At 38.8% G+C, this 14,610-nt stretch overlaps 1 protein-coding gene across 6 annotated transcripts in view; it reads left to right on the top strand.

Annotated features, from left to right (window-relative positions):
- The window catches only part of SLC35D2 (solute carrier family 35 member D2), a 56,878-nt gene that overhangs the window by 39,204 nt on the left and 3,064 nt on the right, over positions 1-14,610 (top strand). For 3 of the 6 annotated variants that reach the window (XM_024995960.2, XM_024995956.2, XM_059889256.1), the window contains exon 9: positions 10,919-11,007. The exons of 1 other annotated variant lie outside the window; for it this stretch is intronic. In XM_024995960.2, the coding sequence (XP_024851728.1) occupies positions 10,919-11,007 (89 nt within the window). Of the gene's footprint in view, positions 1-2,441; positions 2,510-10,918; positions 11,008-14,610 lie in introns of all 6 variants that reach the window. 2 more of the 6 variants (NM_001206266.1, XM_005210414.5) reach the window with 1 other exon arrangement.

Raw genomic sequence — 14,610 nt, 5'->3', positions numbered from 1 at the left:
ATAATTAGGTGTGTTAGTCTGCCGTATAAAATTGTGTTTTATTACCAAGTTTGGTTTGATTGTATTGAAAGTTGATTGATGAATTTGAGTGAAAGGTTAACTTCTCTTGTTAATGGAAGGAGTACTTTGATGAGTCATTTTTTCCCAGTTGACCGAAGGGTCAGAGATTCTGTTGAGACTCACGTGTGTGACTCACTGTACTCCTGGACCTTGGACTTCCACAGTCTGCAGATCTGGTAATAGCACCTTGATTCTGTTTGTGATTAACAAAGTCAGTAATGCCAGCTCCTCTTGTTAACAAATTAGGCTCCTGGAAAATAATGTGTAAACTTTCTTTAGTTAATCGAATCACTGCAATAAGTTCAAAGTACAGTTAATGTATTGCAGTTGATGAATAGAAATAAATAATAGGACTTTTTTCTGATTTAAAAAAATAATGAAAAATGAAAAAGATTCACACTCCAACGTACTTTCACAGAAATAGTAAGTTTAAAGCAGGAAGTGCTTTATTGTTACTTATTTAAAATTATTTTCTGTTTTCAAATAAGTATCATTCTATGTGATTTTTTAAAATGCCACCAACACAGCTCATCATTATTAAAGGAACAGAATAAAATTAAAATCTATCAAAATTGAAGTTGGCAATGAATCCAAATATTTTTAATGAAAATTACCACATAGCACTCAATGGCTTATGTGGTATCAACAACATACAGTTTTTATTTATTGTTTTTATAAATACTCCCAGTGCTTTGAGTAGATAAATGTTTCCTATCTTTGGTTTGAAGTTTGGGCCATGTGGCTTTCTCTTATTCCCAATTTTATTTAATTTTTCAGACACAGAATGTTTTCCAGAAGTTTCTGTTTTGTTTTGATTTTTGACAATCTTGGCATAAAATGTCCTGGATGTTTTCTGACCCTTTGATTGGCTTGGGGCTTGCCCGCAAGACAGATTTATATTGACTATGTTTTTTGTTTCAAAAGTAAGTGTTAAAAAGAAAAGTTTTATTATGAAAACGTGCAAACCTATTCAGAAGGAAAGAGAATAGTATGCAGGTCCCATGTACCCATCAACCAGGTTTGGTGGTTATCAACATTTAATGTGTATTTTTTTCATAAGAAAGGTGGGCAAAGTATTACTGATGAAACAGGTACAGTAAAGTGTGACAAGGTTGTACTAGTCAGAGAAGAGAATTCCACTTTAATTGGTTTAAAAATTTGAATTATAAACTTAAGGAGGATTTAGTGTTAAATCTATAAAGTTACTAAAACTTGGCTAACAAAGTGTTGTTAAATAGAAAGTGAATAGAAGTCATATTTAATCATGTTATTAAGCACATTCTTACATAGAGTCTTGAGTCACTGTGAAATCATTTTTGGATTCAGGCAAGGGAAAAATCATGAATAAAATACTCCTTTTTATTGTTACCTATCTTTTCAAAAGGGTTAATTTTATTTTCTCACCTAGGGACTAAGAGGAGAAGGCAATGGCACCCCACTCCAGTATTCTTGCCTAGAAAATCCCATGGACGGAGGAGCCTGGTAGGCTGCAGTCCATGGAGTCGCAAAGAGTCGGACACGACTGAGTGACTTCACTTTCACTTTTCACTTTCCTGCACTGGAGAAGGAAATGGCAACCCACTCCAGTGTTCTTGCCTGGAGAATCCCAGGGACAGGGGAGCCTGGTGGGCTGCCGTCTATGGGATCGCACAGAGTCAGACATGACTGAGGCGGCTTAGCAGTAGCAGGGACTAAGAGAAGAAGCTGAGCATTAAACTTCTCTACCAGCTCCTTTACCCAGTTACTTGATTGGTTTGTAAATAGGAAACAATAGTTTATTTGTTCATGATACTTTTAAGCATCTATAAATTCTTTTTTTTTTTGCCTGCTCTTAGTTCCCTGACCAGGAATGGAACTTGGGCCCCAGCAGTGAAAGTGCTGAGTCCTGGCTACTGGACCATCAGGGAATTCTCCTTCCACCCTTTTCCTTTTGTGCAAATTCTTAAAAATAGTTTGTGAACTGAAAAGTTTTCTTAGTCTTGCCAATATCATTAATTTTATAATAAACTTTCTTTTAAGATTATTAAAAAGTGAACACAACCTTGATTTTATGACTAGAAATTAGTAAAAATTTAAAAATAACTACAGCAATAATAGCTGTCATTTTATTCTTGCCACCTGCCAGGTTCTAAACAGTTTAATTAAATCCTCACATTGACCTTTGAGGCAGTTTTTAAAATAATAATTCCCATTTTGTGAAATGAGCCTCAGGTTCGGAGAAGAAAAGTAATTTGCCCCATTTCTCACAGCTGATATTACCCAGGAGTTTTGAAACTGTATTTTTCTGTTTGTGAAAGTGGAATTTGTACTAGAATGTGCAGATTGATAAAACCAGTATTATTATTCTAACCATTAGTTTTCTTTGCTTTTTTTAACAATAGGCTACTGAGTTCAATCAATGGAAGAATGTTCTGTTTATCATACAGTTTCTTCTTTCCTGTTTTTTGGGGTAAGAAGCCACAGATAAGAAGCTTTGGTCTGTTGTATCTCTTGATAAGTCAAATCAAAATATACATTCTCTCTGCTTTGTCAAAATCCCTTAGTCTGTGCTTCTCCAGCTTTTTCTGAGAAGTAGCCCTGTAGCAGCCCTGGAGAAGGAAATGGCAACCCACTCCAGTACTTTTGCCTGGAAAATCCCATGGATAGAGGAGCCTGGCAGGCTACAGTCCACCGGGTCACAAAGAGTTGGACATGACTGAGCAATTTCACAAAGCTCTGTAGCAGAGGAGTGGATCGGGACCCATGACCTCCAAAATATGATGTTGCCTATTGATTTCTGCAAGTTAGTTTGAGATAAAGTCAGCTGCCGTATCACATTCAAATGTGTTTTTTGTCTTTGTCCCAATGTCCCAAGTTTCCCAAGATTCTCACCTCACATAAATATGTGGAAATAACCATTTTCTGTAGTGCTGTACCTGTTATATTCAGGGTGTTTTCTGAGGAGATTTGCCCAGGCCATTGTCCAATAATTTTAGGCTTTTGTTCTTAAAATTTTCCTCAGGTGTATCATTCTGTTGAGGGGCCTTGCAGCTTGTATTTTTTATATGTTCCCCAAACTTGAAAATTTCCTTTCATAAGTAGATAATACATACAACTAGTAAATAATTCAAAAGCTGCAAAAGGATGCATGGGGGAACATAAGCTACCCTCTGTTCTTCCCTGCCTTGTGGCACTCACTGAAGTTTTCCTCTTTAGAAGTTTTGAAGAGACTTCCTCTCCACTGCTTGAAGTCTTTGAAGTATCCTTCCTGGGCTGGGCTCCATGTACACGCAAGCACCCGTGTCTTAGCCCATGAGAAAGGGTCTTTGAATGACTGTCTTGGAATTACTTGTCAAAAGATTTTTCCTGTGAAGAAAGATGAATTTCCCCTTATTATTATTATTATTATTATTTTCATTGTTGTGTAGATGGACTGAGACAACTCATGATCTCTTTGGTCAATAGTCTTCAATTCTTAAACTTGATCTTCCTTGCAGTAATGTAGTCTCATATACAGTAAAAGTGTTTGTGTATATTCTCCAGCTCAGTAATTCTTTCTTTAGCGGTGTCTGATTTAATATTTAACCTATTTCTTGGAGTTTTAAAAAAATTTATAGTTATTGAGGTTTAGTTGATGTACAATAATATATAATGGCAACCCATTATATATTAGAATACTCCAGTATTCTAATAAGTATATATAAGAATACTCCAGTATTCTTGCCAAGAGAATCCCATGGACAGAGGAGCCTGGTGGGCTGTATAGTCCATGAGGTTGCAAAGAGTCAGACATGACTTAGTGACTAAACAACAGCAATTATATATGTTTCAGGTATACAGCATAGTGATTCACAGTTTTTAAAGGTTATAGTCCTTTATAGTTATTATGAAGTATTGGATATATTCCCTGTGTTATACTATATATCCCTATAGATTATTTTATACATAGCAGCTTGTACGTCTTAATCCCCTATTCCTTTCTCGCTCCTCCCCACTGGAGTTTTTTATTTTAACAATTTTATTTGTAAAAGTTCCAGTTTTTTAAAAATGTAATCTGTTCATTCATGACATTCTTTTGTTGGTTATCTTTGTGACTGTATCTTTTATTTCTTTAAATATTACACACATAGCTATTCTGTATCTGATGATCCCAATATCTGCAGTCTTGAAAATCTAAATATATAGGTTGTCCACTCAATATGTGTTTGTGAGTGTCATTATGGTTTATTTTCTTGTGTATTTGGTGACCTGTGATTTGCAAGCATGTGATTCAATCTTAATCGTTAGGATTAATCTTAATTAATCATAATTTTGTGGACCAAAATTAGGAATTTGAGAAACTTTCCTGTATGGACAAATTGTTTTTAGTCTTGTTGGTAGCCAGGTGTGCTCCTGACTTGGACCATTCTGGCCTTTTTGAGGGTCTGGGCTCAGTGGGCTAGTGTCTCTTCTCATTTGAGGTTTGGCCCAGGGCTCAGGCCCAGAGACTGTTGTTTTGCAATGGCCTCTGCCCTGACATACTCTGATCCTGTACCCAGTTTCTCCTGTTTTCAAAGGAGGGATTTTGGGCAACCTCTTGCGCCTCTTTCAAAACCAGTAATCTCTCAAATAATGTGTTCTTTCCAGGCGTTGATTGTTTGACAATGGTGAGTACTAAGTGCTCCCAGTACTTAGGCTGCCATTGTTGAATGACTAACCATAGTAAGATATTTATATCCCAGTTGCTGACTGAGAACAAATAATTTTGAAAAAAATCTACTAACCTGTGTGAGTTACTCTTTGTCAATTACCTTCCCCCCATTCCAGATAATAAAAAATTCAACTTATATCACAGACTCAGACTAGTACCTTTCCTTGCCTAAGCCTGTGTTCACCTATATGTAAACAGCAGAGTCAAGTTTTAGTTCTATCTTATGTCATTAGAAACTTAATGAGATACAAGTGCTTTTTTTTTCACTTGCACTTTATATATTTTTTTTTTTTTCACTTGCTCTTGTAGCCATGACATTCAGAAAATCAAGAAACAAACCCTTTGATGTCAGCTGTCTTCATTGAGTGGTGGGGTAGGCAGTGCCTAGATGTGAGTTGGCAGCTTCTGGGGCTTCTTTGTCAAAATCTTGACCCCATCTGTCTACAACTCTATACATTTTTTTCCAGTTAACAGTGTGCTTCCTAGAAAACAAAGACGCTCTTGATAAATGTTCTTAATTGTTATTTTATGAGTAGTCATTTTGCAAGTAAAATCTAATAAAGGCTTTACCATCTGAGCCACCAGGGAAGCTCAATAAAGGCATAGTAATTAAAAATAAATCAGTAAGTAATAAAAACAATATTTCAGATTCTACAACTTTAAAGATGAAAATTAGGTGAGTCCCAGTTTTTTGGAGAAGAATACTGCAACCCACTGCAGTATTCTTGCCTGGGAAATCCAATGGACAGAAGAGCCTGGCAGGCTACAGTCCATGGGGTTGCAAAAGAGTCAGACAAGATTTGGTGACTAAGCAACAGTTTTTAAAGGGGGTCTTTTGAGGACATTAATTCATGGCATCAATCTAACAGTTCGGTGCCTCTCCCCTGGAATCAGATGGATTTGAATCCTGGCTTTGCCGCTTTTTAGTTCTGAGTCCGTGGACTAGTTATTTACTCTCTTTGAGCCTCAATTTCCTTATCTTTAAAACAAGAACAATGAGGTTACATAGCTGATTTATAAAGTTCTGTGAATTGTGGATTGCTCAAACTCATGTCCATTGAGTTGGTGCTGCCATCCAACCATCTCATCCTCTGTTGGCTCCTTCTCCTCCTGCCCTCAGTCTTTCCCAGCACCAAGTTCTTTTCCAGTGAGTCAGCTCTTCACATCAGGTGGCCAAAGTATTGGAGCTTCAGCTTTAGTGTTAGTCCTTCCAGTGAATATTCAAGATTGACTTCCTTTAGGATTGATTGGTTTGATCTCCTTGTTGTCCAGGGAAACTCTCAAGAGTCTTCTCTAGCACCACAGTTTGAAAGCATCAGTTCTTTGATGCTCAGCTTTCTTTATGGTCCAACTTTCACATCTGTATATGACTACTGAAAAAAAACTATGTTTTGACTATATGGACCTTTCTCAGCAAAGTGATGTCTCTGCTTTTTAATATGCTGTCTGGGTTTATCATAGCTTTTCTTCCAAGGAGAAAGCGTCTTTTAATTCTGTGTATACAGTCATAGTCTGCAGTGACTTTGAATGCCAAGAAAATAAAACCTATCATGTTTCCATTTTTTCCCCATCTATTTTCCATGAAGTGGTGGGAACAGAGGCCATGATCTTCATTTTTTGAATGTGGAGTTTTAAGCCAGCTTTTTCACTCTCCTCTTTCATGTTTATCAAGAGGCTCTTTAGTTCCTTTTTGCTTTCTGCCATTAGAGTGGTATCATCTGCATATCTAAGGTTATTGATATTTCTCCTGGCATCCTGATTCCAGCTTGTGATTCATCCAGCATGATGTACTCTGCATTTTGTTGTTGTCGTTCAGTCACTCAGTTGTGTCCAACTCTTTATGACCCATGGACTGCAGCATGCCAGGTTTCCCCTGTCCATCACCAACTTGTGGACCTTGCTCAAACTCATATCTGATGAGTCGGTGATGCCGTGGAACCATCTTGGCCTCTGTCATTCCCCTTCTCCTCCTGCCATCAAGATTTCCCAGCATCAGTGTCTTTTCTAATGAGTTAGCTCTTCACATCAGGTGACCAAAGATTTGGAGCTTCAGCTTCAGTATCAGTCCTTCCAGTGAATATACGATTTCCTTTAGGATTGACTGGTTTGATCTCCTTGCAGTCCAAGGGACTCTCAAGAGTCTTCTCCAACATTACAGTTCAAAAGCATCAAGTCTTTTGTGCTCAGCTTTCTTTATGGTCCAACTCTCATATCCATACATGACTACTTGAAAAACCATAGCTTTGACTATACAGATCTTTGTTGGCAAAGTAATGTCTCTGCCTTTTAATATGCTGTCTAAGTTTGTCATAGCTTTTCTTCCAAGGAGCAAGCATCTTTTAATTTCATGGCTGCAGTCACCTGCAGTGATTTTGTAACCCAAGAAAATAAAGTCTGTCACTGTTTCCATTGTTTCCCCATCTATTTGCCATGAAGTGATGGGACCAGATGCCATGATCTTAGTTTTTTGAGTCTTGAGTTTTAAGTCAGCTTTTCCACTCTTCTCTTTCACTTTCATCAGGAGGCTCTTTAGTTCCTCTTCGCTTTCTGCCATAAGGGTGGTGTCATCTGCATATCTGAGGTTATTGATGTTTCTCCCAGCAATTCTGATTCTAGCTTGTGCCTCATCCATCCTGGCATTTCATAGAAGTTAAATATGCAGAGTTACAATATACAGCTTTGATGTACTCCTTTCCCAATTTGGAACCAGTCTGTTGTTCCATGTCTGGTTCTAACTGTTGCTTCTTGACCTGCATACAGGTTTCTCAGGAGGCAGGTCAGGTGATCTGGTATTCTCATCTCTTTAAGAATTTTCCATGGTTTGTTGTAATCCACACAATCAAAGGCTTTAACATAGAAAGCGAGGCAGAAGTAGATGTTTTTCTGGAATTCGCTTCCTTTTCCTATGATCCAACAGATGTTGGCAATTTGATCTCTGGTTCCTCTGCCTTTTCTAAATCCAGCTTGAGCATTTGGAAGTTCTTAGTTCACATACTGTTGAAACCTAGCTTGAAGGATTTTTAGCATTACCTTGCTAGCAGGCGAGAACAGTGCAATTGTGCGGTAGTTTGAACATTCTTTGGCAGTACCTTTCTTTCGGATTGGAGTGAAAACGGATGTTTTCCAGTTGTATGACTACTACCGAGTTTTCCAAATTTGCTGGCATATTGGGTGCAGCATTTTAACAGCATTATCTTTTAGAATTGAAATAACTCAGCTGGAATTCCATCACCTTCATTGGCTTTGTTCGTAGTAATGCTTCCTAAGGCCCACTTGACTTCACACTCCAGGATGTTGGCTCTAGGTGAGTGCCAACTGGATAACCACACCATCATGGTTATTGTGAACCTCCATCCATAGTTCTTCAGGTACTCTATCAAATCTAATCAAACCACTAGGCAATTCACGTATGACCTAAATCAAATCACTTATGATTCAGTTCAGTTCAGTCGCTCAGTCGTGTCCGACTCTGGGACCCCATGAACCACAGCACGCCAGGCCTCCCTGTCCATCACCAACTCCCGGAGTCCACCCAAACCCATGTCCACCGAGTCGGTGATGCCATCCAACCATCTTATCCTCTGTTGTACCCTTCTCCTCCTGCCCTCAATCTTTCCCAGCATCAGGGTCTTTTCACATGAGTCAGCTCTTCACATCAGGTGGCCAAAGTATTGGAGTTTCAGCTTCAACATCAGTCCTTCCAATGAACACCCAGGACTGATCTCCTTTAGAATGGAGAGTCTTCTCCAACACCACAGCTCAAAAGCATCAATTCTTTGGTGCTCAGCCTTCTTTATAGTCCAACTGTTATATCCATGCATGACTTCTGGAAAAACCATAGCCTTGACTAGACGGACCTTTGTTGGCAAAGTAATATCTCTGCTTTTTAATATGCTGTCTAGGTTGGTCATAACTTTCCTTCCAAGGAGTAAGCATCTTTTAATTTCATGGCTGCAATCACCAACTGCAGTGATTTTGGAGCCCAGAAAAGTAAAGTCAGCCACTGTTTCCACTGTTTCCCCATCTATTTGCCGTGAAGTGATGGGACTGGATGCCATGATCTTAGTTTTCTGAATGTTGAGCTTTAAGCCAGCTTTTTCACTCTCCTCTTTTACTTCCATCAAGAGGCTCTTTAGTTCTTCTTCACTTTCTGCCATAAGGGTGGTGTCATCTGCATATCTGAGGTTATTGATATTTCTCCCGGCAATCTTGATTCCAGCTTGTGCTTCTTCCAGCCCAGCACATCTCATGATGTACTCTGCATATAAGTTAAATAAACAGGGTGACAATATACAGCCTTGATGTACTCCTTTTCCTATCTGGAACCAGTCTGTTGTTCCATGTCCAGTTCTAACTGTTGCTTCCTGACCTGCATACATATTTCTCAAAAGGCAGGTCAGGTGGTCTGGTATTCCCATCTCTTTCAGAATTTTCCACAGTTTATTGTGATCCACGCAGTGAAAGGCTTTGGCATAGTCAATAAAGCAGAGATAGATGTTTTTCTGAAATTCTCTTGTTTTTTCGATGATCCAGTGGATGTTGGCAATTTGATCTCTGGTTCCTCTGCCTTTTTATTATTTCTTCTATTATGTGTACTTCATCTTCAGTCAGTTTTAAGTCTGAAACTGATTTAGAAGAAATCTATTTTTTCATGGTGCATTTTTCAGAATGCTGCTTTCTTACAGTTTCTCACTCAGAAGACACTGTGATCAGATCATTTCCTTCTTGGCAGTAATACAAACCTTTGTAAGCTTCTGAGCACATCCTTGGATTTTCAGAGCAGCTGGGACTGGGCTCGGACTGTCCCTTCGCTTTGGTTCAAGCTCAAGGAGCCACAGGATTAATTTGTGCACGTTCCAACCCTGACTCCAGAAAACTCTCTGTCAGTTTCTCTCTTATTTTCACTGCTTTCAAGTTTGCATTTCCAACTTGCTTTTTCTGACCACCCAACCTCTATCCAGAGTTGAAAATGTAATTTAAAAACTTTTTAACACTTTGAAAATGTACATTAAGAAGCCAACAGAATGATGAAAAGGGCAGATTTTTCTTTTGAGCTAGGGTTAAGGATTCAGCTTTAAGGAATGCTATTTGTAACCAAGAATTTGTAAATAAAGCTTATGATGAAATTGCATCAGGCAGGTAAACCGGATTGTGGCAGCCACGATAATTTAACACAGGCAAAGGTAAAATAAGACTGAAATTTAAGTAGACAAACTAGATTTTAAAAAGCTAGCTCTGCCGGTCTTTTTAATCTTGCCCAGAAGTGACAGGTTCTGGTTCGTTCACACCAGCAGCTGGCACCAGCCCCCAGGCCCTGGAGGCAATTATTTGACTCTGTTTCTGCCCCAATAGCAGCCTCTTTGATGGGCTTCCCTGGTGGCTGAGTCAGTAAAGGCCTAAATGTCCCTGTGTCCGCCTGCAACACAGGAGACACAGGTTTGATCCCTGGGTTGGGAAGATCCCCTGGAGGAGGGCATGGCAACCCACTCCAGTATTCTTGCCTGGAGAATCTCATGGACAGAGGAGCCTGGCAGGCTACAGTCCATAGGCTCACACAGAGTCAGACACGACTGAAGCAACTGAGCATGCACACAGCAGCCTCTTTGATCTCACTGAAGCAGTAATATGTTCCTTTATAGAAATACAAGTGTATCTGTTTTCCCTGCTGACAGTATAAAGAATGTTCTATTCTTTGAAACTTCACTGATACTGCCAAGATGTAGGGTACAAGACAAAACAATTCTGCTGGTTGCTTGGGCACTGGAGTGACAGAACCTTCAAAGAGTTTAGATATCCCCATCATTGCCCAACAAAGTACATCCTAGTGTGAACTCAGTGCTCCAGGAAAATGGGCCATATTTATCCCATGGCTTTGGCTTCCTTGGCACACCACTGTGGTCTGGGGTAAGAGTGAGTTCTTACTAGAGTTGGGCAAGATGAGAGTACTTGAAGTTCTTTGAAATCTGGAATAAGAGAGTAATGTGCTTGGGTATCATTGTGATTGGTGGAAGGAGTGTGAAAGTGGCCTTTTATTACTCAAACATTTGTGTTGGATTTCTATATATGCTTGTACGTGGAATAGCAATCAACAACAAGATGTAAACAAGGCCATTTAGGTTCTGCTTGTGACTGCCAGGAGTGTGCCATCCAACTTTGGGTTAATCAGTTATTTTTTGTGTTATTTTTCAGAAACAGGAAGAAACCTTTGAGCAGGGGTTCTGGTCCAGGGGTTTCCACATGAGCACCTCCATCCCTCGGGGCCCTATAAACACCAGCTGGTATCTGTTGTCTGAATAAATGTATCTTGTATCTGTGCCATCATTTTTCAGATGTACACAGATGATAAGTATGATTTTAAAAGTATGGAATGGCAGAAAGCTACTGAGAATTCAGCAGTGCTTTTAAATGTCTTTTCATTTTATTAATTCATAGATGCTAAAATCAAAACTATCACGTGAAGATTGACATTTTTGGTTTTAAAAGTGGTTTCCTTTGCACTGAGCTAATGGAGGATCTTTTAGTTCAGAATCTTGGTCTTAGCCAAAGGACTGTATAGGTCCTTTGCATATAGAAAACTATTATATTTCTTAGAAAATTTTAATATACTCCTTTGGGCCTAGTCATTTTATATAATAGTTACTCTCTCTGCCAACATTTGTTGGATCATAGAAAAAGCAAGAGAATTCTAGAAAAACATCTGCTTCACTGACTATCCTAAAGCCTTTCACTGTGTTGATCACAACAAACTGTGGAAAACTCTTAAAGAGATGGGAATACCAGACCACCTTATCTGTCTCCTGAGAAACCTGTATGCAGGTCAAGAAGGAACAGTTATAATTGGACATGGAACAACAGACTGGTTCCAAATTGGGAAAGGGGTACATCAAAGCTGAATATTGTCACCCTGCTCATTTAACTTCTTTGCAGAGTACATCATGTGAAATGCTGGACTGGATGAATCAGAAGTGGGAATCAAGATTGCCGGGAGAAAGATCAACAACCTCAGATATGCAGATGATACTGCTCTAGTGGCAGAAAGCAAAGAGGAACTCTTTAAAGAGCCTCTTGATGAAGATGAAAGAGGAGAGTGAAAAGCTGTCTTAAAACTCAACATTCAGAAAACTAAGATCATGGCATCTGGTCCCATAACTTCATGGCAAATTGATGGGGAAACAATGGAAACAGAGACAGACTTTGTTTCCTTGGGCTCCAAAATCACTGTGGATGGTGACTGCAGCCATGAAATGAAAAGACGCTTGCTCCGTGGAAGAAAAGTTACGACAAACCTAGACAGTGTATTAGAAAGCAGAGATATCACTTTGGTAACAAAGGTCTGTCTAGTCAAAGCTATGGTTTTTCCAGTAGTCATATATGGATGTGAGAGTTGGACCATAAAGAAGGCTGAGTGCTGAAGAACAGATGCTTTTGAACTGTGGTGCTGGAGAAGATTCTTGAGAGTCCCTTGAACTGCAAGGAGATCAAACCAGTCAATCCTAAAGGAAATAAACCCTGAATAGTCACTGGAAGGACTGATACTGAAGCTGAAGCTCCATTACTTTGGCCACCAGATATGAAGCTAGAAAAAGACCCTGATACTGGGGAAGATTGAGGGCAGGAGGAGAAGGGGGCGACAGGATGAGATGATTAGATGACATTACGGACTCAATGGACATGAGTTTGAGTAAACTTTGGGAGATAGTGAAAGACAGGGAACCCTGCACTCCATGGGGTCACAAGGAATCAGGCAGGACTTAATGACTGAACAACAACAACAAAAGAAATGCAGCCTGTCTGTCTGTAGAAAGTGGCTGTTCTGTATCAGACGCCATCTGGCACTTAGGAGAACTGCTGCTAATTCGGATTCCCCCAGGAGGCTGGAGACAAGGACTCCTCCCCTCACTCAGCCCAGCTGGTGGGTGAGTGTCCTGGTGGCCCACATTCATGGTAGATGGAAATTGGCCAAGGTGGTTTCACTAAAATTTGGAATGAAGAAAACATTGCACGTTTGGAACCCTGGATTAGGAAATTTAAACAAAACTGGAACATAAAGAACATCTTTCTTGTCTTGGGTATAACGCTGTGGTCCAGGTTAGGAAGTCTACAGGAAGCTTTACTATGTCCTGGAAACTGGGTTGGGTCCCTCCCAGGAGTTGTGATTTCTGCTATTTTATTAGACTCTTAGCTCCTCCAGGGCAGATGCTGTGGCTTATGTGCTCTTACTACCCAGGCCCAGAAAAGCAGGCAACAATCAACATTGAGTTGATTTTTTAATCTTTTTATTATGCATGCTTTGGCTTATTTATAGCTGCCTGGGTCTATAAATTAATGTTGAATTTATTAAAACTGTAAAAAAAACTTAGATTTTCTTAAGCCAATTTATAAATACTCTTGCTTTATTTATAAAATTAGTAACTTTTGTATTAATATAAGAATACTTTCATTATTTGGTTAATGGTTTAAGTGAAGTTTAAGTGATTGAAATCTCCTAAACAACTTACTGTAAATCAGTCTCATAACTTAGTGAATTAAAAAAAAATTAAACATCTTAAATGTAATTTACAAATGTAATTTACCTGATATTTTCCTAGCAATTCCAAGGTGTTATGAGACCCTAGAGAAGCTGATGGGCCAGGTTGTTTTATAAACCTAGAAACTCTTTGAAATCTAGTAAACCAAACTTGGCAATGTGGTAAATCACCTTTTAAACATCAGAATACTGTGTACAGACTTAGATTTTTGTATTCTTTTCAAGTGAAAATTGCAAATTTAATATAGATTTCAGATACAAACAACAAAAGTCAAGATGTTGGATTCTCTCACTTGTAAAATTGTTGTAATTACCTTAGTAACAAAGACATACATTATTCTGAAGATTACAAAATTTATTTGTAATTGAGTTTATTCCTTAACTTAGTATAAAAACTTGATATATATTATCTCTAATATTTTTTCTCTATCATTCCTGGTAATGAACATATTCAGGCCAAAAACAGTTATTGTGTTGCATATTAGTGATCTAGATTCTATTGTTAACAATCAGAAATTTGGACCTGGACCTGAAACTGGTAGGTACATTGCCCCAGGGGGAGTCTCCCTAATGCCTGGGGCCTGAGCCCTTTCTTAGAGTACAGTTCCCAAGCTAGGATTTAGCTTTAAAATCCAACACATCTTATGTTCTCTGTATCTTTCCAGTTTCATTCTTAACCAGTTTTGATGGTAACCTCTTTCAACATTTAATCTCTGATTCCAGTGGATGAAATTTTGCACCCCACTTGGGTTACACCTAATTTTCTTTACTACTTGAATGAAATGAATGTATTTCTTTACTTTTGATTGGATTCTTCATTCTTTTCTGTGTATGTGAATATATATTTTCTTCTCTGATGCCTGGTCATGATTCTGTAATCATTTTGTTGGCCAGTGTCGGACATACTGGTCAATGCTGAATACCTGTTGAATTAACTTTGGTAGTAGAGTACAGGAGTATTTAGGCATGTGGAACCCATTATCTAAATCTTCTTAGTCCAAAGCTAGCAATCGTTCAGCAGCTTTCCCTGCTAACACCAGTGTTTCTCAAAACTAGCTGCATGTTATAATCATCCACAGATCTTTGATACAGCACATGTCTGGGGCCCCACCTCAAACCAGATGAAGGAGACTGTCTGTCAGGCATCATGGTGTTAAAAGTGCATCAAGCGATTCTGATCCACAGAGAGGATTGAAAACCATTGTTGTAACATAGCTGTTAAGTGAAAGAGTTCAGATCATTTAAAAAAATCTTATTGTCTTTATGCCCTTTTTGTGGAAACACTGATGGGAAATGCACAGATAAAATGAAAAGGACACCTAAGGTAGAAAGTTTGGCTAATGCACGACTAGAC

This window comes from Bos taurus, chromosome 8 (assembly GCF_002263795.3).
Source record: "Bos taurus isolate L1 Dominette 01449 registration number 42190680 breed Hereford chromosome 8, ARS-UCD2.0, whole genome shotgun sequence".
Lineage (NCBI taxonomy): Eukaryota > Metazoa > Chordata > Mammalia > Artiodactyla > Bovidae > Bos > Bos taurus.
This window is presented reverse-complemented; position numbering and strand designations above follow the sequence as displayed.